This window comes from Oncorhynchus tshawytscha, linkage group LG01 (genome assembly GCF_018296145.1).
Source record: "Oncorhynchus tshawytscha isolate Ot180627B linkage group LG01, Otsh_v2.0, whole genome shotgun sequence".
In the NCBI taxonomy this organism is placed as follows: domain Eukaryota; kingdom Metazoa; phylum Chordata; class Actinopteri; order Salmoniformes; family Salmonidae; genus Oncorhynchus; species Oncorhynchus tshawytscha.
In genome coordinates this window covers 47,566,713-47,588,140 of record NC_056429.1, presented here as the reverse complement: position 1 = coordinate 47,588,140, position 21,428 = coordinate 47,566,713, and the positions used below count along the sequence as shown (strand labels likewise).

Here is a 21,428-nt window from a genome sequence, read left to right as displayed (position 1 = left end):
TTCACGCTCTGCTTGAGCCATGTTCACATTGTAATTGGTGTGTCTACTGTCTGACAAAAGTACTATGAAATAACAGGCTACATGCTTATTCAAGGAACATTTCACTCCAATCAGTTTGTCAGATGTTTTCCAACTTCAAAATGGTCTAATCTAATCATGAATAAGACTGCATTTTATATCTCACCTAATTAACCTTTATGGAGCCACTTAGGGGTCTTGAAAAATAAACAGCCAGGCTAATCCATTCCCTCTTTTTAAAAATGATTATTTCCCTCTGTTTTTTTATTTGTTCCCTCTCTTTATTAGCTTCCAAGGTTTATCCATTCCCTCATGTTTTATTAGTTCCCTCTTCTCTTTTAGGCTACCATGATGGTCCCACTTGGCCTATAACATATTGCAGCCAAATTGTAATTATATTTAATTACATGCTTCAAATGGTAATGACCACTGACCATTCAATAGCTTATTTCCATATGCCATAGAGTTTTTATATGCCTCTGAATCATAAGGGCAAATAATAGAAACGGGCATGCAAAATCACTCAGAGTGCAAATTTGGTGTAATGATGTGCTCTCATCCCTAGGCAGGAATTCTGCTTCATGACCTTAAATCTGTATTTCGGAAGAGTTTTTTTTAGCTATCTATACCCTAGCCTGGCAAATGTCCAATTGAACATATTGTAATTGCAACAAAGCAAATAGCTATCAGTGGCTTGTGTTAAATATAAAATGTATCTACTCTGGTCTTGGCACGTGCGCTCCAGCCAACTACTGACAGATACAGTGCCTGTGCGGGTAGGCTAGTCGACATGAGATTATTATGGATAATAGCGAGAATATTTGTATTCGTCAAACGGCAGTCAAGCATCGATCCTCATGTCACACGAGATATTTATTGGAAACCGGCATAAAACGCATCACTGTGCACGTTCACCACTCTGAAGTTAATCAATTTATTTCATCTGTAGCCTAACAAACTGCATGTTTTCACGAGTCATAGTGGGAGGACAACACACCATATCATCGCGTGACTCCCAAATTTACTTAGATGTGATGGTTATAGGCTATATCAATATCTGCGCTTTCCGCCCCCATTTCGCGCATAATTACGTCCCCCCCTCCCCGATAATAGCAGTCAGTTAACATGACCTTTATGAATTCTGAGGCTTTTATGTGATTTATGTTTTATATTTATTGGCCTACATAAATTCTTCAAAATTCACAAAAAGTGATGTTAGCTGTTGAGGATGATCTCATATACATTGAACAAAACGGGATGTATATTGCCATAAGAAAATAGGGGGGTATATTCAAAATAATTTGTAGACAAATCTTTTTTATAGTTGTAAGTAAAAGTGTCAATTAAAAAAAGGGACTGGATCTCCCTAGGGGTTAGGGTTAGGCATGAGAACCAAGGAGGATTTAGGGTTAGGACTCAGGCCTCAGGAATGGTTGGGGTTAGGTATGGAGGCCAGAGAGGTTAAGGTTAGGAATCAGGTCTCTGGGGTGGTTATGGTTTGGTTTTATTGGCCAGAAAGGTTATGGTTGGGACTCAGGTCTCTGGGGTGGTTAGGGTTCGGCACAGGGGCCAGAGAGGTTAGGGCTCAGGCCTCAGGAGTGGTTAGGATTAGGCATGTGGGTCAGAGAGGTTAGGCTTAGGGCTCAGGCCTCGGAGGTGGTTAGGCTTAGAATAGTTACAGACAGTCCTTCAAAAGGAAAAGTCTATATACTAGCGGATGATAGCTACAAGACCTATACATGCATATTTATGTAGATTTATATTTAGAGATCCAAGCTGGTTTCAGGGCATTTTGTATTATTCTGTATGCAAATCTGAGATTTAATATGCTATGTTTCATATGGTATGTATACATTTTTGGATTCCCGTCACCCATTTACGTTATGAATTACAATTCGTATTATATCTTACAAACTTACAAAATGTATGATATGTTACGAATTCTAGCTAGGTGACTAATGTTAGCTAGCTGGCTAACTAGGCTATGGGTTAGGGTTAATTTTAGGATTTAAGTTAAAGGGTTAAAGTTAGAGTTAGGGAAAGGTTAGCTGACATGCAAAGTAGCTAAAAACTAGTAAGTAGTTGAAGTTGCTCATTAGCTAAAATTGTCTGTGATGAGATTCAAACTCCATACCAAATGTCATATATCATACTAATTTGAATGTACCATATTTAAAGTTACTATGTTATGTCTAGTCTATGTGACCATGATGGGAGAGAGGCTACATAAATCCACAAGGAGTTCAGGAGTAATTTATATGAACAAAAACTAACGATTTAAGGAATAAAAAACAGAGGGAATGGATAATAAAATAGAGAGAACAAATAAATAAAAAACAGAGGGAATGGATAAAACCCGAGGGAACTGATTAGCCTGGCTGTTTTAACCCCCTATCACGATCCCCAAGGGGCTCTGTAGAACATGGTCCACTGCTAATAGACAAAAGTTAAAAACGTTCAACCATGGAAGTTAAAAGAGGAAAGCGAAAGTTGATGTTTCTTGTTTTACACACCTTCATGAGAGTTTCACTTGGTTTCACTTTCACTTATCTATAGGGTATATGAGTTAATTGTGTTTTGTATGAGTCATTTGCTGCATATCTGATAATCAGCGAAGTCGAATTACACACGCGTTACCTTGATTTATCCAAACCTTGGTGTCATTTTGGAGGATGTGCATGGAATGGCCGGCCACGTCTTGGGGTTTCCACTAGTTACCACAGTCACAAAGTCAAAATTGGCTTAGGCTTTCGTAAATATGAATGAAAACAAAAAGCGTTAGGCATAAGGTTAGCAGTATGGTTAAGTTTACGGGTAGGTTTAAAATCCGATTTTAAGAAGATAAATGGTAGAAATAGGCGGGGTCTTACTTATTGATTGTGGTAACTAGCGATGACACAATTATAGGGCTGCCACACCTAGGGAAAGGCCTTAGGGCAAGTCACGAGCCAACCTAAAGAGGATTTAGTCTATCAAATTGATCCAAAAGCCCATGAATAAATAGCATAGGACCAAACCTATGCATATAGGGGCGGCAGGTAGCCTGGTGGTTAGAGCGTTGGATTTGTAATCGAAAGGTTGCAAGCTAGAATCCCTGAGCTGACAAGGTGAAAATATGTCGTTCTGCCCGAGCAAGGGAGTTAACCCACTGTTGCTAGGCCGTCATTGAAAATATGAATTTGTTCTTAACTGACTTGCCTAGTTAAATAAAGGTAAAACAAATATATATAGGCTACGTTTTTTTGTTTGTATACACAACTCCACTGAAGAATGGTGCAAATCCTTGTTGCAGACAGACTAAACATGTAATAAACACATCCAACAGAAAATGTATCTTCTACTTTCAGAAAGGTTGTGGGACTGTGGTTCTGTCCGGGGGAGGTTCTGGAAATTTTCGCGTTTATCCCTCAGGGTAAACGAAGCAGAGGCTGTTTGGAACCAATGGGAATGAAGCATCCACTCCCCTCGCTCTGTAAATTTGAGTTCAGTTGGGTTGGGTGCCGCCACAGTGCAGTGCAGTCTCGCCGAGGGACTTTGGATGGGCTCTGAGGATTTCGATGCTCCACAATAGGCCTATTGTTTTGGTTTTATTTGGGGAGTTGATGTTTTCTTTTCAAACTTCTTTTCAAACTTTCAACTTACTACGCATTTCTTACAAGTCTCCACACTTTCTGGAGGTTTTTATTAGGAGAGTGAAGGAGGGCGGAGCAGGATGAATGGAACTACTTCTGAGAAGGCGGCATCGAGCCTGTCGTCTGATCCCCACGCCACAGTGAGCTGTCACCCTGGCTCCAATGATTTCCCGACGCTGTCAAAGTCTTCTCCCATGGACATGGGGTTCTACAGCGGCCAGACGATGCACAGCCACCACGGCTACTACCCCAGCCACGGCCAGTCCTACTCGCAACCAATGAAACCATACTCGTATCATCACCATTACAATCTCCATGGGATTGGGGTAGCGGGGGCCTACATTGCAAAATCGGAATACCCGTATCCCCCTTATCCCCATAAGCAATACGCTCATTATACCCGGGACATACAGTCACATCTCCAAGATATCGGTAAGATTTACGCATGAGACGCGTTGCCATTTTTGGTGAATAAAGAGTTGTCTCGAAGTTATGTTTATTAATAATTTATTAATAGTGTCAACATGTGGCCCATGGTTAAATTAACCATCCCAAATGCGTAGGCTATCGCTTATCGACGAGGACCAACCTTTATGCCACATAATTTAAATGGGCCTATTTAAATTGATATGAATCGAATTTACATTTGGTCAGCCTAATATTGGTGTTGGGCATTAATTTGGGGGGAGTTCAAAGGTTTCGAAAATAGTATACGTTAGCGTAGCCTACTATTGATTTTTAGGCCTACCTAACATTATTTTACATACATGTTTATTTATACAATAATTATTATCAACATGTCCTCATGTGGGATATGAACTCAATACCTCTTGGTTCATGGCGTTCATAACTTTCTACTATGCCACCATGTCTGTGTAAATGACTGATTTCACCTGTATTCCTACACTGGACTTCAAAGTAAATCTCAGCTTTGTATAATACACTCAAGAAAAACTATTATATTTATCAGTGATTCAGGAGTAACATTAAAATATAATAATATACCCCACAACATTAGACAACTATACAGAAAACCCTCAATATGTTGAGATAAGTACATATGAAATCAATGATGAAAGAAGTCAGATTAAATTATAGCAGTTCAGAAGGCAGTCGTTTGCTAAATGCAGAGATGTAATTATGTATTACGACACTTGAGGTCAGATGTTCAAATGTGATTTTTTTTTAAAAATGTATTCAATATAGAGTTCACATTTTTACATGTGAGGAGAATAATGTTTTCACTTCACATGTGAAAAACTTTCAAATGTTGTCACATGTAGCATGGTATCACGTTGAAATTTTGCCTCCCCATATTGTCAGATTTATTTCATATAATATGTTTTCATATGTGCTGAAATGTTTTCACATGTGTACTTTCATGTTATCACGTGTTGCTTTTACTTGTTTCACATGTTATCACATTTACTTCACGTGATACAAAAAATCTGCAAGGATATGCTATGCAGAAACATATTTTTTTGCTATTCTGCTTTCTAGGCTGCAAAACTAACAACATGTGATATGTGACAACTTTTAATTAAAATAAAATGAGTTAATCTACCCCATTTTGTATTTTTGTTAAAAAAAAGTCTTAAAGGTACCAAACAGTCATTCTAATTCCCATGTAAAATAGCATTTTGAGTGACTAAAATATTACCCATAATATTAGTTTTGAATAGAAATGCTCAAAATTAGCTCATAGCTAACCACTAGGAAGTTTGAGAAGACAGGCGAGTGGGCGGGGAGCATATATGAGAGCTCTCAAGCAACTTGGTTGCACTGAGCAGTGTTGCAGTAAAATCATCTCAAGCAAATTTGGCGATATACAAAGCAATGATTGCATCAATGATGTCAAAAATGTTTTATACATTTCCCGTTTGGCATGTCTCTTGTGATGCGGTTCACAGGCAGCACTAACGAATGTCTTGACTTGACAACTGCGTCAGAGTTTTGAACGACCCTTCCCTCTCTTTTGTTCCATGATGGCTGAAGACAGTAGTTAGCTAACACCAGACACAAATGAAAATGTAAACATTGCCATAGATGAATATGGCAAACTTTTAATTATATTTGCTGATACCCTACCACCAAATTTTGGCACAGTAAAGTAGCTATCTAGCTATATAAACCATGTGTAGCCGATGTAAAATGTTAGCGGGGTGCGCGCTAATAGCGTTTCAATCGGTGACGTCTCTCGCTCTGAGACCTTGAAGTAGTTGTTCCCCTTGCTCTGCAAGGGCCGCGGCTTTTGTGGAGCGATGGGTAAATGATGCTTCGAGGCTGGCTGTTGTTGATGTGTGCAGAGGGTCCCTGTTTTGAGCCCAGGTACGGGCGAGGAGAGGGACGGAAGCAAAACTGTTACATTGCTGCTGTTGACTCGGATCACTGGTTGCTGCGGAAAAGGAGGAGGTCAAAAGGGGGCTGAGTGTAACCAATGTGAAATGGTTAGCGGGGTGCGCGCTAATAGCGTTTAAATCAGTGACTTCACTCGCTCTGGGACCTTGAACTAGTTGTTCACAAAAGGCTGTGTCTTTTGTGGAGCGATGGGTAACGGTAATTCAAGGGTGGCTATTGTTGATGTGTGCAGAGGGTCCCTGGTTCGAGCCCAGGTAGGGGTGAGGAGAGGGATGGAAGCTATACTGTTACACAGGCCCATTTGCAACCACGCCTTCTCCGATGTTGGTTACAAGGTGGTACTTATTTAAATTAGGTAATAGAAAATTAAGGTTATGAGACCTTATCACCTTAATAATCCCGCCTCCTGAATCCAATTGTTTGACATGGGGGAGGGGACCAGTAACTTTATGATCAAACTTGATCAATGTAGAAGCAACAGTCATACTTTTCATACATTGGTCATCATACTTGATCTGGTTTCATCCAAATATCATTACATTTCATGAAATACATGATTTTGACTGTTCTTTACCTTTAAGATGAACTCCCAGGGAATAGTGTATTATATAATTTTTATCCTAAAATTCTAATTACCCATTGGGCCTAGTCTACTTTGATTGTTTTGCAATAACACACTATGCTATTAAGCTCTTAAATAATATAAATTGTTCATATGGCCTAGAATGAAAATGAAAATGTAGCTTATTCTATAAGCAAAAGATTTCCTTATTTTTTCCAAAATTGGTTTTGCAAAGCAGCTGAAACCTTCACATTTGAGAGAGAACTACTATTGTGTTTGCGTTGTCATTGGTAATTTTAGTGTTAACAATGTTTAGGTATCCAGGCCCTATAACATACCGTTTAGCTGGTAGCATTGACATTCCAGGAAGAATCTTTCTCTTCGAAATTGGCCCGGGGCTAAGCCCAAAACCACATGCATCAACATGAGGTGTCACGACATGTCAGTCTGGCACACATTACTTTTTGGCCCAATAGCCTGTCTTAGAGTTTTGACTTGATCACTCCATGTGAAAACACCACAAACAATACATGAAGGCTAAATAGCCTATATACTCGATGCACCAATCATCTTCTCTCATTAGTGACATCTCCCATTATAGTGTGAGGGGCATTGTAATATCTTGGACAGAGACATTTTGTGCACCAAACCCTGTTTAGGCTATTGAGTAAAGCCTATTTCAGAGCTGGTAAAAACAATGTAAGGCATAATCATATTTTTTTTAATGATGTTTACTTATGAAATATATCATAAATTAATTAATCTGTTATCATAATACTTTTTTTCTGTAGGCATAGGCCTATAGTCTACTGTTGAAGCCCTCTGTAGTCTAGTGTAAATGTATGAGCCCCTCAAGTCCTTTAGCCTACTAATGCTCTGTTGTCATTTTTCATTTTTTTTAGCGAAAGAGGAACCAGAGCCTGAGGTGAGAATGGTCAACGGAAAGCCTAGAAAAATCAGAAAGCCTCGCACCATATATTCTAGTTACCAGCTCGCTGCGTTGCAACATCGCTTTCAGGGAGCTCAGTATTTGTCTCTTCCTGAGAGAGCCGAACTAGCGGCTCATCTCGGCGTGACACAAACACAGGTGAGGAAGACACATACCACTGTTATGACACGCTGTTGAGAGATTAAATATCTCTACGATTTATGTTCTTTTGTCTAATAAAACCATGAACTATGCTGGCATCTTTTTGCATACTGTAATTCTACACTTAGTGAATCATCTGAGACGTTATAGGTTTTTATCGCTTTTAATTTTCAAAAGTATTTGGTACATTTTCACAATTCTTAGTACAAAAGAGATGATCAAAAAGGCAGTTGTTTTAAACTCTTAGCACATGTTCAATTGACTTAATACAACATGCAAAATCATAGTCACTTTTTCACCAAACTTAATTAAATGCTGTTTTTTAAAACCTAGGCAAGTCAGTTAAGAACAAATTCTTATTTACAATGACGCCAGCCAAATCCAAACAATGCTGGGCCAATTGTGCACCGCTCTATGGGACTCCCAATCACATCTGGATGTGATACAGCCGGGATTCAAACCAGGGACTGTAGTGACACCTCTTGCACTGAGATGCAGTGCCTTAGACTGCTGCGTCACTCGGGAGCCCGACTTAAACAGTGTTTAATCTAGAAATACATGTTCATATAAAGTAATTTCCTTTCACAATGCAATACTCACATTACTTTTGATATGATTCACTTTTCTTTTGTTAAAAGACATGTTACTATTACTTAATCTGACTGTTCTTAATTGATGATCATTTAAATATTTGGTAAACCTATAGATTGTACACGTAAACTGGTTTGTCTACTACAGATTTTGAGAATTACATATTAAAAAGTATGTCTGTAAAGTATAAACATAAAAAATATGATACTACTATGTACTACTATGACGATGACTCTGATTTTACTTCACAGTAAGTCAAAAAATAAATCTGATCAGAGATGCACTGTATGTAACAAAAGTGTATTGGTCATGTACACAGATTAGCTAATGTTACAGCAGTTGAATGAAATGCTTGTGTTTCTAGCTCCTACAGTGCAGTAATACAATATCAATACAATACCAATGCATAAATAATCCAGAAAGTCCAACACAAGAAAGAAATGCATTCCCTATACAATAAACATGTATCCAAAATGAAGTTTGCCATGACAAAAGGTTTTTCCCCAGGTACATGAACAATGAGAATAATTACTGCAAATTCGATGAGAAACTATGGCCAAATGCTCAAGACAGGCTTAATGCAAACTAGTGTCTGCTGAAACGTATTTCTTTAATTTCTTTAATTTGATTACATTGTGAAGATGTCTTCAATCATCATACCTTTGATCACACATGGGATAGAAATGATGGAAATTTGTTGTTTAGTCAATTTTAATGGGTAGTGCAAGTGTATAGCTTAATGTGGAAACAGTGTCATGTACTGTTATTTACAGTACTGGAGCATACTACATTCAAAGTACAAATTTGAAACATGTATCTTACAATTCACCACATACTTGTACATTTTTTACCAAAGCGATAAAAAAACAGTATTGTTTATATTATATTTCAAACCACCGGGTTTATTAACCTCTTCCTGTTTGTTTTCATATCTGATAATTGATAGCTTCATTTATGGATCTAAGTTTGCATCTGGATTCCAAATTTCAATGCAATATAATTAGGTATATTCTATTCTAATAAGGCATAGGGTGTCAATACGAAATTACAAAACTTTGCTAGATAATATATTTTTAACTCATACCTTCACATTTTCTTGTACAAACATCCCAAACAACCTGTGGCTCAAATATTTTTTCTTCCAGGTCAAGATCTGGTTCCAGAATCGGCGTTCCAAATTCAAGAAGCTGTACACATACGGGGAAGTTCCACTGGACCACAGCCCAGGAGCCAGTGACTCTATGTCCTGCAATTCACCCCCGTCCCTGGCCATTTGGGACAGTAGTATACCCACAGACCCTGCCACTAGAGAGCAGGCTCCCCAGCCCTCCCTCAGCTCCACTCTATGTTATGTGGAGGACTACACTCATCACTGGTATCAACAGACCTCACAGTCACGTTCACAGCACTCAGGACTGGTTCTTCAGCACACAACACCACCAAAGAATATGGGGGCGGTGTACTAATACAAAACGTATCGGAACAAACTGTGGTGCAACAACATGGCCACTCATTGGAAATAAAGCCCAGAGGGCTGTGATGGGATTTGTGTGCCAATACAGAGGGCTGGAGTTCACGGACAAGTTGGGAAACATGGACAAGGACTTATTGTCTCTGTTGTTCCTTTTGGATTCAAAACAGAGGAACTGTATACAAAACGAATGGACAAATCCATGTTCTGTTTAGATGGATGTTTAGAGTGATGAGTTGCTAATATTATCAGTGGCTCATTTCACTCTGTTGGAGAGATTTGATATGAGAATGGATGGAATAGCAGCCTATTTGGTGGCACTTTCCTTTATAGTGGCCCACTGTGGGACCACTGTGGGACCATTAAATGAACATATTCTTTGATCTACAGCTATTCAAATATATACTGTCAGTGCATTCAACACCCTTTGTTTCTTCACAATATGAAACACCCACAGATACATGGAAGTGGTGTGTACCATTTTCATACATTCATAAATTATACTTACCATTTCTTGCATTTATATAGATGTAATTAAGGCTCAATTCACATATTGAGCCATACAACATTTTATTACACAATGGTTCAAAACAAAACATCTCTTGGAAGTTGCAGAGAACTATAGGAAATAAAAACGTGTATTTGGTACTTTGCATTTGCAATAGATTTTTGGTAAAAGCCATAAACTCAGGTTGTTATTTATAATGTAGCCTATTTTATACTCTATTGATATGTTAATAGAACTTCAATGTGAGAACGTAAAACATCTAATTGTGACACTTTGGTGCCTGAGAAACACATATTTTATAGTTAGTCTTTTGTGTGAATAATAAAGTTTTGGTTTTTATTAATTATATTTACACCAATTGAAATGATGTAATATTTACACACACATGCACACACACAGATGTAAATAACCCCTTGAGATAACATTCAAATCTTGTTTCTATAGACTTCTTTATACAAATTATCCTATGAAACAGTTGTAAGGACAAAATGGAATGGAAGAAATTATATATTAACAGTCCAGACCAATAAATATATAGGCGCTTAGAGCTTGATCTCTATTGAGATGGAATCACATTATATATTTTTTTAAATTATCACTTTGGTACTACTTTCACAAGTATGTGGTGAATATTTTAAACTTTAGCACAAAAACAGTTGCAACACAGCCAGTCTTACATTCAAAACCTTTCATAGTGCATTCATTTTGTTTGTAAACATCTGTCACCACACAACCATATATCCAAAATATACGTTTACTGTGAAATATAATTAGTACATTGGTTTATTCACAAAAACACAACATAATGATATATTCTCAATTGAGTTATTTTAACAACCATTTAATCCAATACCAAAACTTGTCCTTTGAATGTAGTATGCTACAGTACTGTAAATTACAGTACATTACACTGTTTTACATTAGGCTATACACTTGCACTACCCATGAAAATTGACTGAACATCAAATTTCCATCATTTCTATCCCATGTGTGATCAAAAGTGTGATCATTGAAGACATCTTTCACAATGTAATCAAATGAAAGAAATGAAAGAAACAATCTTTAGCATAAACTAGTTTGCATCAAGCCTGTCTTGAGCATTTGGCCATAGGTTTTGATCGAAATGGCAGTAAATATCCTCATTATTCATGTACCTTGGGAAAAATCTTTCGGTCTGAATTGGTCTGGATTGGAATCATTGCATGCCTCCTCTATAGCCAGAAGGAGGGTGGTACGCTCATGGGGATGGCAATTATACGTCTTCCATCTGTATTGTAGTCATGTATTGTAATTTGCAGTACTGTACTTATGTATTTGCAGAAGTCCTGTATGTGGCTCAGTTTATTAAAGCCTGGTACTAGCAACACCAGAATTGTGTGTTTGATTCTCACCGGGGTCACATACCAAAATGTGTGGACTGTGTCTGCTGCATAAATGGCATATACAGTGGGGCAAAAAAGTATTTAGTCAGCCACCAATTGTGCAAGTTCTCCCACATTAAAAGATGAGAGAGGCCTGTAATTTTCATCATAGGTACACTTCAACTATGACAGACAAAATGAGGGGGAAAAATCCAGAAAATCACATTGTAGGATTTTTTATGAATTTATTTGCAAATTATGGTGGAAAATAAGTATTTGGTCACCTACAAACAAAGCAAGATTTCTGGCTCTCACAGACCTGTAACTTCTTCTTTAAGAGGCTCCTCTGTCCTCCACTCGTTACCAGTATTAATGGCACCTGTTTGAACTTGTTATCAGTATAAAAGACACCATAATTGTCAAATAAATTCATAAAAAATCCTACAATGTGATTTTCTGGATTTTTTTTTCTGATTTTGTCTGTCATAGTTGAAGTGTACCTATGATGCAAATTACAGGCCTCTCTCATCTTTTTAAGTGGGAGAACTTGCACAATTGGTGGCTGACTAAATACTTTTTTGCCCCACTGTTACAGTACTCACTTACAGAAAAATGACGTGTTTCAAGTTTTGCCACATGCAACATTTTATTTTTCATCTGAAATTTCAAGTGAAACCATGTGGTTTTGGAACACTTCACGTGATGATATTTTATATGAAGTTTCACATGTGGATATTTTTAACGAGATTTCACAGGTGATGCCCTGCAAACAGAAAATTGTGGTTAGGATGTCTCAGGAACGTCATGCAGTCACAGTGTTTTCAACTGACATATTAGACACACTTTGGCTGTCACACCCTGATCTGTTTCACCTAATTATATTTACAGGTGTCGCCCACTATCCCCTGTGTATTTATATCTGCGTTCTCTGTCTGTTGCCAGTTCGTATTGTTCGTCAAGCCTACCAGCGTTGTTCCCCCTTGCTCCTGTCTGCTTTTGCTCCTGTTTTCTTGCCCTGACCCTGAGCTTGCCTGCTGCCCTGTACCTTTGCCCCACCTATCTGGATTACTGACCTCTGCCTGCCCTTTGACCTGTAATTTTGCCTGTCCCTGTTCGAATAATAAACTTTTGTTCTTTCGACACTGTCTGCACCTGGGTCTTACCTTAAACGTGATATTGACATACATAATTACATTGTGAATGTTTAATTATACAATCATTTTTATTCAACATGTCCTCACCTGGGATCTAAACTCTTGGTTCATGGCATTCTGATCTTTCTGCTATGCCACCATGTGTGTCAATAGCTGATTTCACCTGTATTCCTACACTCTGGACTTCAAAGTAAAACTATGTTGCAGGAGGTTCACGCCTGGGGTTGAGTATAGATATAAAATCAAATCAAATCAAATCAAATTTTATTTGTCACATACACATGGTTAGCAGATGTTAATGCGAGTGTAGCGAAATGCTTGTGCTTCTAGTTCCGACAATGCAGTAATAACGAGCAAGTAATCTAACTAACAATTCCTACTGTCTTATACACAGTGTAAGGGGATAAAGAATATGTACATAAGGATATATGAATGAGTGATGGTACAGAGCAGCATAGGCAAGATACAGTAGATGATATCGAGTACAGTATATACATATGAGATAAGTATGTAAACCAAGTGGCATAGTTAAAGTGGCTAGTGATACATGTATTACATAAGGATGCAGTCGATGATATAGAGTACAGTATCAACGTATGCATATGAGATGAACAATGTAGGGTAAGTAACATTATATAAGGTAGCATTGTTTAAAGTGGCTAGTGATATATTTACATCATTTCCCATCAATTCCCATGATTAAAGTGGCTGGAGTAGAGTCAGTGTCATTGACAGTGTGTTGGCAGTAGCCACTCAATGTTAGTGGTGGCTGTTTAACAGTCTGATGGCCTTGAGATAGAAGCTGTTTTTCAGTCTCTCGGTCCCAGCTTTGATGCACCTGTACTGACCTCGCCTTCTGGATGACAGCGGGGTGAACAGGCAGTGGCTCGGGTGGTTGATGTCCTTGATGATCTTTATGGCCTTCCTGTAGCATCGGGTGGTGTAGGTGTCCTGGAGGGCAGGTAGTTTGCCCCGGTGATGCGTTGTGCAGACCTCACTACCCTCTGGAGAGCCTTACGGTTGAGGGCGGTGCAGTTGCCATACCAGGCGGTGATACAGCCCGCCAGGATGCTCTCGATTGTGCATCTGTAGAAGTTTGTGAGTGCTTTTGGTGACAAGCCGAATTTCTTCAGCCTCCTGAGGTTGAAGAGGCGCTGCTGCGCCTTCCTCACGATGCTGTCTGTGTGAGTGGACCAATTCAGTTTGTCTGTGATGTGTATGCCGAGGAACTTAAAACTTGCTACCCTCTCCACTACTGTTCCATCGATGTGGATGGGGGGTGTTCCCTCTGCTGTTTCCTGAAGTCCACAATCATCTCCTTAGTTTTGTTGACGTTGAGTGTGAGGTTATTTTCCTGACACCACACTCCGAGGGCCCTCACCTCTCCCTGTAGGCCGTCTCGTCGTTGTTGGTAATCAAGCCTACCACTGTTGTGTCGTCCGCAAACTTGATGATTGAGTTGGAGGCGTGCATGGCCACGCAGTCGTGGGTGAACAGGGAGTACAGGAGGGGGCTCAGAACGCACCCTATTGAGGATCAGCGGGGAGGAGATGTTGTTGCCTACCCTCACCACCTGGGGCGGCCCGTCAGGAAGTCCAGTACCCAGTTGCACAGGGCGGGGTCGAGACCCAGGGTCTCGAGCTTGATGACGAGCTTGGAGGGTACTATGGTGTTGAATGCCGAGCTGTAGTCGATGATATAAATATAAGATATAAATTATGGTCTATGAGAGGTGCATCCCAATATGACACTGCTGAACCAAAAAATAATTTAGTACAGCACTGACTGTATTGCTGTAGTGATGAAAATAAAATAATTTAGAACAGCACTGACTGTACTGCGGTTGTGGGGATAAGAAAATAATTCAGTCTGGAAAATTAGAGGGATAACAAATACATTACTATCTAAAAAAAATAAGAAAACATATTAGAGGTATATTGTGAAAATCTAAATTTGCATTGTGGAATACAATATTTAAAATGGCTGTATATTGTTAACCTTACAATAGCAGTTCAAAGGCCAAGTTGTCAACTGTGCCCAGCTAGTGGGAATGCATAGATCCTGTCTTCAACATCGACTAAAATTGATAGGGATTACCTTTCTTTTAAGTGACTTACTACAGGCAGATTCATGATTCTCTGCCATCTTCCTTTGATCCAAGCCAGCTTATTTATTTGATGTTGAAAGCCCATCATTGGCGTAAGAGTCATTGAAGGATGGATCCTGACAATCACTCCTGCTTTTTTTCCTTGTATTATTCAAGAGCTGGAATTACTTTTCAGTTTGAAGCGTATAAAATTCGCTATAGAAGTTACTTTACCTTTATGCTGGAAATCTGTGCCGATCTAGCCCTACTTGGATTGGATTGGTTTTCACTTGAATGGCACAAGATGGTGTCACAGGGTTTGATGAATGTAAATACCTTTTAGGTCCTTCAATTCAAGGTCATTTTTTCCATGATGTCACTGTGCTCTTTGACAAACAACAACAACAACAAAATGAAATAGTTAAAGATAATATGTATGTCACCCTGATCCAGCACTGTCCTTACTATATCATATATGGACACATTTATATGATGGTGTGAAATTAGGAAGTAGACCTATGTCTTTTTGGGCTGGGCTGAATTTTTGGTTTCTGTTTATAGAAGCCTTTGCGCTTATCTTATTGTTAAAGACCTTTCAAGTGACAAAGAAAAATGCCTCTCGGCAGCCGCCGGTAACTCTGAAGATGCGGAAAGACAAGGTGATGACATCACCTGTCGCAAGCACAACGGGAAAACTCAAAAGCGGAAGGAAAGTTTGTAGCTGTGTCGTGGAAGATTGGGCTGCTGTTTCCTTCCCCGCCTCAGGTCATAGTCCCCCATCTCTCAGCTCACTCACCTAAACCAGTCAAGCAACGAGACCAATGTGATGTGCTTTACCTCTGTTCATCTGTGTGAGGAAATGCTTATTTTCATCCACAGTACATAAACAACATTATTTGTTATCCTTTATTTAACTAGGCAAGTCAGTTAATAACAAATTCTTATTTACAATGATGGCTTAACTGCCTTGTTCAGGGGCAGAATGACAGATATTTTTACCTTGTCAGCTTGGGGATTCAATCTAGCAACCTTTACTGTTACTGGCCCAACACTCTAACCACTAGGCTACCTGCCACCCCTCTACCAATGACTCTAGGGGAAGAACATTATGACTGTTGTAGTTAGTAGGCGGAGCGCTCCCTGGCTCTGTGTGTGGGCCTCTGGTCTCTCAGGCCTCACTCAGCTGGCTGACTGGATGCCTTAAGCCTGAGGAGATATGAGTTGATTATATGTCTGGTGTGTGGGGCCGAGGGGGTAGCATTGGGGTTTTATCCCACCAAGCAACTTAGCACATTCAACATTGTCATGGTAACTGAATCGTAAACGAAGTCGGACATGATCGATCAGAATCCACCACATTTGAAAAACAAACAAACAAAGTAACTACACTGAGTTTACCAAACATTAGGAACACCTTCCTAATATTTGAGTTGCACCCCCTTTTGCTCTCAGAACAGCCTCAATTAGTTGGGGCATGGACTCTACAAGGTGTCGAAAGCGTTCCACAGGGATGCTGGCCCATGTTGACTCCAATGCTTCCCACAGTTGTGCCAAGTTTGTTGGATGTCCTTCGGGTGGTGGACCATTCTTGATACACACAGGAAACTGTTGAGCGTGACAAGCCCAGCAGCGTTGCAGTTCTTGACACAAACTGGTGTGCCTGGCACCTACTACTATACCCCCAAAGGCTCTTAAATATTTTGTCTTGCCCATTCACCCTCTAGATGGCACACATACACAATCGATGTCTCAATTGTCTCAAGGCTTAAAAATCATTCTCCTCCCCTTCATCTACACTGATTTAAGTGGATTTAAGTGACATCAATGATGGATCATAGCTTTCACCTGGATTCACTTAGTCGGTCTGTGTCATGGCAAGAGCAGGTGTCCTTAATGTTTTGTATTCTCGGTGTAGTAGGTGCAGCCACGGTCCACGTCCACGGTATTATTCGGAACCAGTGAGGGCAATGCTAATTGTCACTTACACGAGATAGATGCTAGAATCCATATTCCCACTCTTATTCTCACAAGCAAACCTATGGGGGGGTATCTGGAGGTGGATTTGGTGGTTGGGTGAGAACTGAGAAGCACAGAGGACAACATCCCAGTTTACAGATGTCAGGGAAGGGATATGGTTTCACGCCAACCACAAACATCACTAACCACTGTCGTTTTCATATGGGGAAAAAAGAAACATACAAAGAAAGATGGGATGGAAAGAGGCATGAGAGGCAGCTGTGGAATTTTTGCTGGCCCACTGGCCGCTGGAATATTTATTCTCAGTGTTGATGTTTGCAGCAGGGACACTTTTCTGCCACTTGCTTGGGGTGTTACTAATTGTAGATGGGGATGCATTGCACCTAAGGTTGGGTTGGTTCCATATCATTTGCATATTTATTCTGCCACCTTGCTCTGACCACTACCTCTCCTTCCACAAACCCTAAACGTAGACCTCTTATTTGTTATTTAATTATAGATGTGGTCGAGATAAGTTGTGCTGAAATGACTGTACCTGTGATGTAGGCCTACCTGTTTAGGACACTTTTCCGAGGTTGGAAATTATAGGTCTATCCATATACTGTACGCAGACATTTCCAAAATAATTAGGACAGAATTGTCTTGCTTTGCGTGCACACCTGTGTCTGTGGTTCACACACCTGTATCTCTAGAGGTTAAGAGCATTGGGCCAGTAACTGAAAGGTTGCTGGTTTCAATCCCCGAGCTGGCCAGGTGGAAAAGTCTGCTGTTCTGCCTCTGAGCAAGGCAGTTAACCCCCAACAACAACTACTCCCCGGGTGCTGATAACATGGAAGTCGATTCAGAGGGGTTGGGTTAAATGCAAAAGACGTGTTTTGGTTTAATGCTTTCGGTTGTGCAACTGACTAGGTATCCCCCCATTAGCTAATGAGCCCTGCTAAACATGCGTGTCATGCTGCCACCTATGATTGGCTGCAACAGACAGGAAGAAGTGGAAGCATGTGCATGCAAAACGAGGAGACAACATTAGCACCCATGTTTGATTTGGGAAGGGGGGTCAATTCTGTTTTGAATAGGTTTGTTTCTTGCGCACTGCTTTGTAAATGATGCAGAATTAATATAGGCCGAAACCATCTACCGATTATGGATAAAGTGTTGCTTCATGTGCTCGTGGGAAATGGGAAACTGGGAAATGGTAGCTAAGTCTACATGAATGTGTTCACGTGCCTTTGAAGTCGGAACAATTCTTCAACCAATAAGATGTTGATAAGCTAGCTAACATTGCTTATAACTAAGTTAGATAACTTGCTTAACTTTGACATAATGGACAAACTATCTATATTTTCCTTATTGATTACGTTGTAATTGTCAAAAACGTATTTGTCATCTTTTGGTTGAAAAGGTAAAAGGTCAGTGGTGAAATGTCACAACTCGTCAACTCGGGTAACAACATTTTCTCTAAGTTTCCCACTTGTAATTCCAACTTGGAGTGTTGTTCAAGCAGTAGTGTGTATTCACGGATGGCAAAAGAAACCAGGCTTCCCCAAAACATTTACCAAGAAAAAATAGGAAAAACATCTTTCCTCTCTGTGTTTAATAATTTTACTTCAATTCGCAAGAGGCTAAATGTATCTCACCGGAGAATGCATCCGAGCATGCAAAACAGCGCCCCTCTGTCTCTGCATGTGTCGGCCATCTATCTGATGCTGTCTGGTCCACAAGATTATGACACTGTTGCCGCCCGCAGCATTGAATGCAAGGGAAGCCAGCAAGCATTTGGCCTCCCCTTGATAAAAAAAAGTATAAAAGAATAGCCAATCAGCGTTAAGCTAAAGTGAGCTCAACTGTGATGGGTCCAGTGTCAAGGGAAGCCAGTTTGGATTTGGCGTCACTCCCATCATCGCATGGAGAGCATACGTCATTGACAGAAACATCTTTAATTGTTGCATCTCATTGTGTTGTTGTCCTCCAGTGGCTAGCTAGCAGAAATAGTCCCTTTCCTAAATTAGCCATGGATGGAGAAAGGGATTTGGACTTTTAGTTTTACTTAATTCTCCATACCAGCCAGTGATTCTGATCCAGCCATTAATCCATACATTGTGCCCCTGGCCTGTGAGGATAGAAGTCCAATATGTAACTAGATGACCAGTAGAAGGCTCATGTTAACTAGCTAACATTGCCCATGAAAGTAAGTTAGTTTAACGAGCAAGCATTTTAGCCAGGAAACTTAAGAAAACAAAAAATAAAAGTATGTACTGTATGACAGTGATAGTCTGTTTCATCCACATGAAAGAGAGGAGGATGGCATTGGAGTTTCTCTACAAGTAGGGTGAGTCAACATGTTTTTCTACTTGCACACGCACATACCCAGGCACACACCCACGCACACGCACACACACACACACACACACACACACACACACACACACACACACACACACACACACACACACACACACACACACACACACACACACACACACACACACACAAAAATCAAAATCAGAAACATAGACAGCCACATCATATTTAGCTTACATTGATTGGACTAAATTGTTTTTGGTATCTTTTAGTTGTCACTGTATAACACTAAGCATAGGTGATTTGATGATGTTGAAATTTTGAAGTTGAAATGGTGCTGAAATAGTGGAGGCAGTTTTGTTTTCTTTGTGAATTGCGGTAACTCTCTATGGTTCTATACTGAACAAAAATATAAACGCAACATGGGAAGTGTTGGTTCCATGTTTCATAAACTGGAATAAAAGATCCCAAATTATGTTCCATACGCACAAAAAGCTTATTTCTCTAAAATGTTTTTTTTTGTGTTTACATCCCTGTTAGTGGGCATTTCTCCTTTGCCAAGATAATTCATCCACCTGACAGGTGTGGCATATCAAGAAGCTGATTAAAAAGCATGCTTATTACACAGGTGCGCCTTGTGCTGGGGACAATACAAGTTCACTAAAATGTGCAGTTTTGTCACACAACACAATGCCACAGATGTCTAAAGTTTTGAGGGATTGTGCAATTGGCATGTTGACTGCAGGAATGTCCACCAGAGCTGTTGCCAGAGAGTTGAATGTCCATTACTCTACCATAAACCATCTCCAACGTTGTTTTAGAGAATTTGGCAGTATGTCCAACCAGCATCACAACCACAGACTACGTGAATGGTGTTGTGTGGGTAAGCTTTTTGCTGATGTTAACGTTGTGAACAGAGTGCCCCATGGTGGCGGTGGGGTTATGGTATGGGCAGGTATAAGCTACAGACAACAAACACAATTGCATTTTATCGACGGCAATTTGAATGCTCTTGCCATTCATCCGCGCCATCATCTCATGTTTCAGCATAACAATGCATGGCCCCATATCGCAAGGATATATACACAATTCCTGTCCCAGTTCTTCCATGGCCTTCATACTCACCAGACATGTCACCCATTGGGGCGGCAGGGTAGCCTACTGGTTAGAGTGTTGGACTAGCAACCGGAAGGTTGCAAGTCTGTCGTTCTGCCCCTGAACAGGCAGTTAACCCACTGTTCCTAGGCCGTCATTGAAAACAAGAATTTTTTCTTAACTGACTTGCCTAGTTAAATAAAGGTCAAATAAAAAAAAATAAAAAAAATGTTTGGGATGCTCTGGATTTATGTGTACAACAGCGTGTTCCAGTTCCCGTCAATATCCAGCAACTTCGCACAGCCATTGAAGAGGAGTGGGACAATATTCCAAAGGCCACGATCAACTCTATATGCGAAGACAGGTTTTCTGATCCACGCCCCTACCTTTTTTTTAAAGGTATCTGTGACCAACAGTTGCATATCTGTATCTATTCCCAGTCATTTGAAATCCATAGATTAGGGCCGAATGAATTTATTTAAATTAATTGATTTCCTTATGAACAGTACAATCTTTGAAATTGTTGCATGTTGGGTTTAGATTTATTTTCAGTGTAAATCAATAGTTGTTTAGTGGTCCGAAAATGTTGGAAACATTAACTTGCTTTACCATTCTGTAGGTCATGCAATGTGCTTTATGGACTTGATCCCCGGTTTTGTGATGAATCAAACGTGTGATTGAATTTATTCTGCCACTGTGTCTTCTTATTGTCTCGGCCTTTAGGCCTGTATATTACGTTCGTAATGCATATGAATTAACTCATTGGTTATAGAGAAAACAACGCAATTATCATAACACATCAATTGTAATATGGCTTTTTTCCCTGGCTTCCCCAGTGATTTTACCCACGCACCGCTACTGCGTTCAAGTAAAATTCCCCGCTGGGAACTAAGAGCTTCCGATAACTCCGGTAGCACGTGCCAAAGCCTACCTTCAGACCAAGGTAGGTCGCAGTGGTAATTTTGTTGTCAACACAATATAACGTAGTTAGCATATTTAGCCCTGAGTAGCCATTTGGGCAAAATAATCGAACCGCACATTGACAACCGCCGGGCTATAAGAAAATAGTTTTACAACACATTTTACAACCACTTTTTTACTTAATTTAACTTTTATTTCACTTTTTTTATTTTTTTTATTTAACGTTAATTTTCTTCAATAAAATATATCGAAGCAAAGATTTAAAAAGAGGGGCAAAGTGCTGTTATTTAGACCGATTAGCCT

General features: G+C 39.8%; 1 protein-coding gene across 2 annotated transcripts; it reads left to right on the top strand.

Annotated features, from left to right (window-relative positions):
* The first annotated feature begins 3,489 nt into the window (after positions 1 to 3,489).
* On the top strand, positions 3,490 to 11,660 carry LOC112252224 (homeobox protein Dlx3b). Of its 2 annotated transcripts, none has more exons than XM_024423282.2 (3): positions 3,490 to 4,082; positions 7,473 to 7,495; positions 9,397 to 11,660. In XM_024423282.2, exons 1-3 carry the CDS (start codon positions 3,731 to 3,733, stop codon positions 9,715 to 9,717), a joined length of 696 nt encoding a protein of 231 aa, XP_024279050.1. In that variant the 5' UTR covers positions 3,490 to 3,730; the 3' UTR covers positions 9,718 to 11,660. The 2 variants fall into 2 exon arrangements, with proteins under 2 accessions (XP_024279050.1, XP_024279042.1); XM_024423274.2 differs by having other exon boundaries at positions 3,494 to 4,082; positions 7,473 to 7,657.
* The last annotated feature ends 9,768 nt before the right edge of the window (positions 11,661 to 21,428 follow it).

Excerpts from the sequence above, each read along its gene's own strand:
- LOC112252224 (XM_024423274.2), top strand. The coding sequence starts at position 3,731 with ATGAATGGAACTACTTCTGAGAAGGCGGCATCGAGCCTGTCGTCTGAT. Across the intron at positions 4,083-7,472 it reads GTCACATCTCCAAGATATCG|CGAAAGAGGAACCAGAGCCT; the intron begins GTAAGATTTACG and ends CATTTTTTTTAG. Across the intron at positions 7,658-9,396 it reads TCGGCGTGACACAAACACAG|GTCAAGATCTGGTTCCAGAA; the intron begins GTGAGGAAGACA and ends TTTTTCTTCCAG.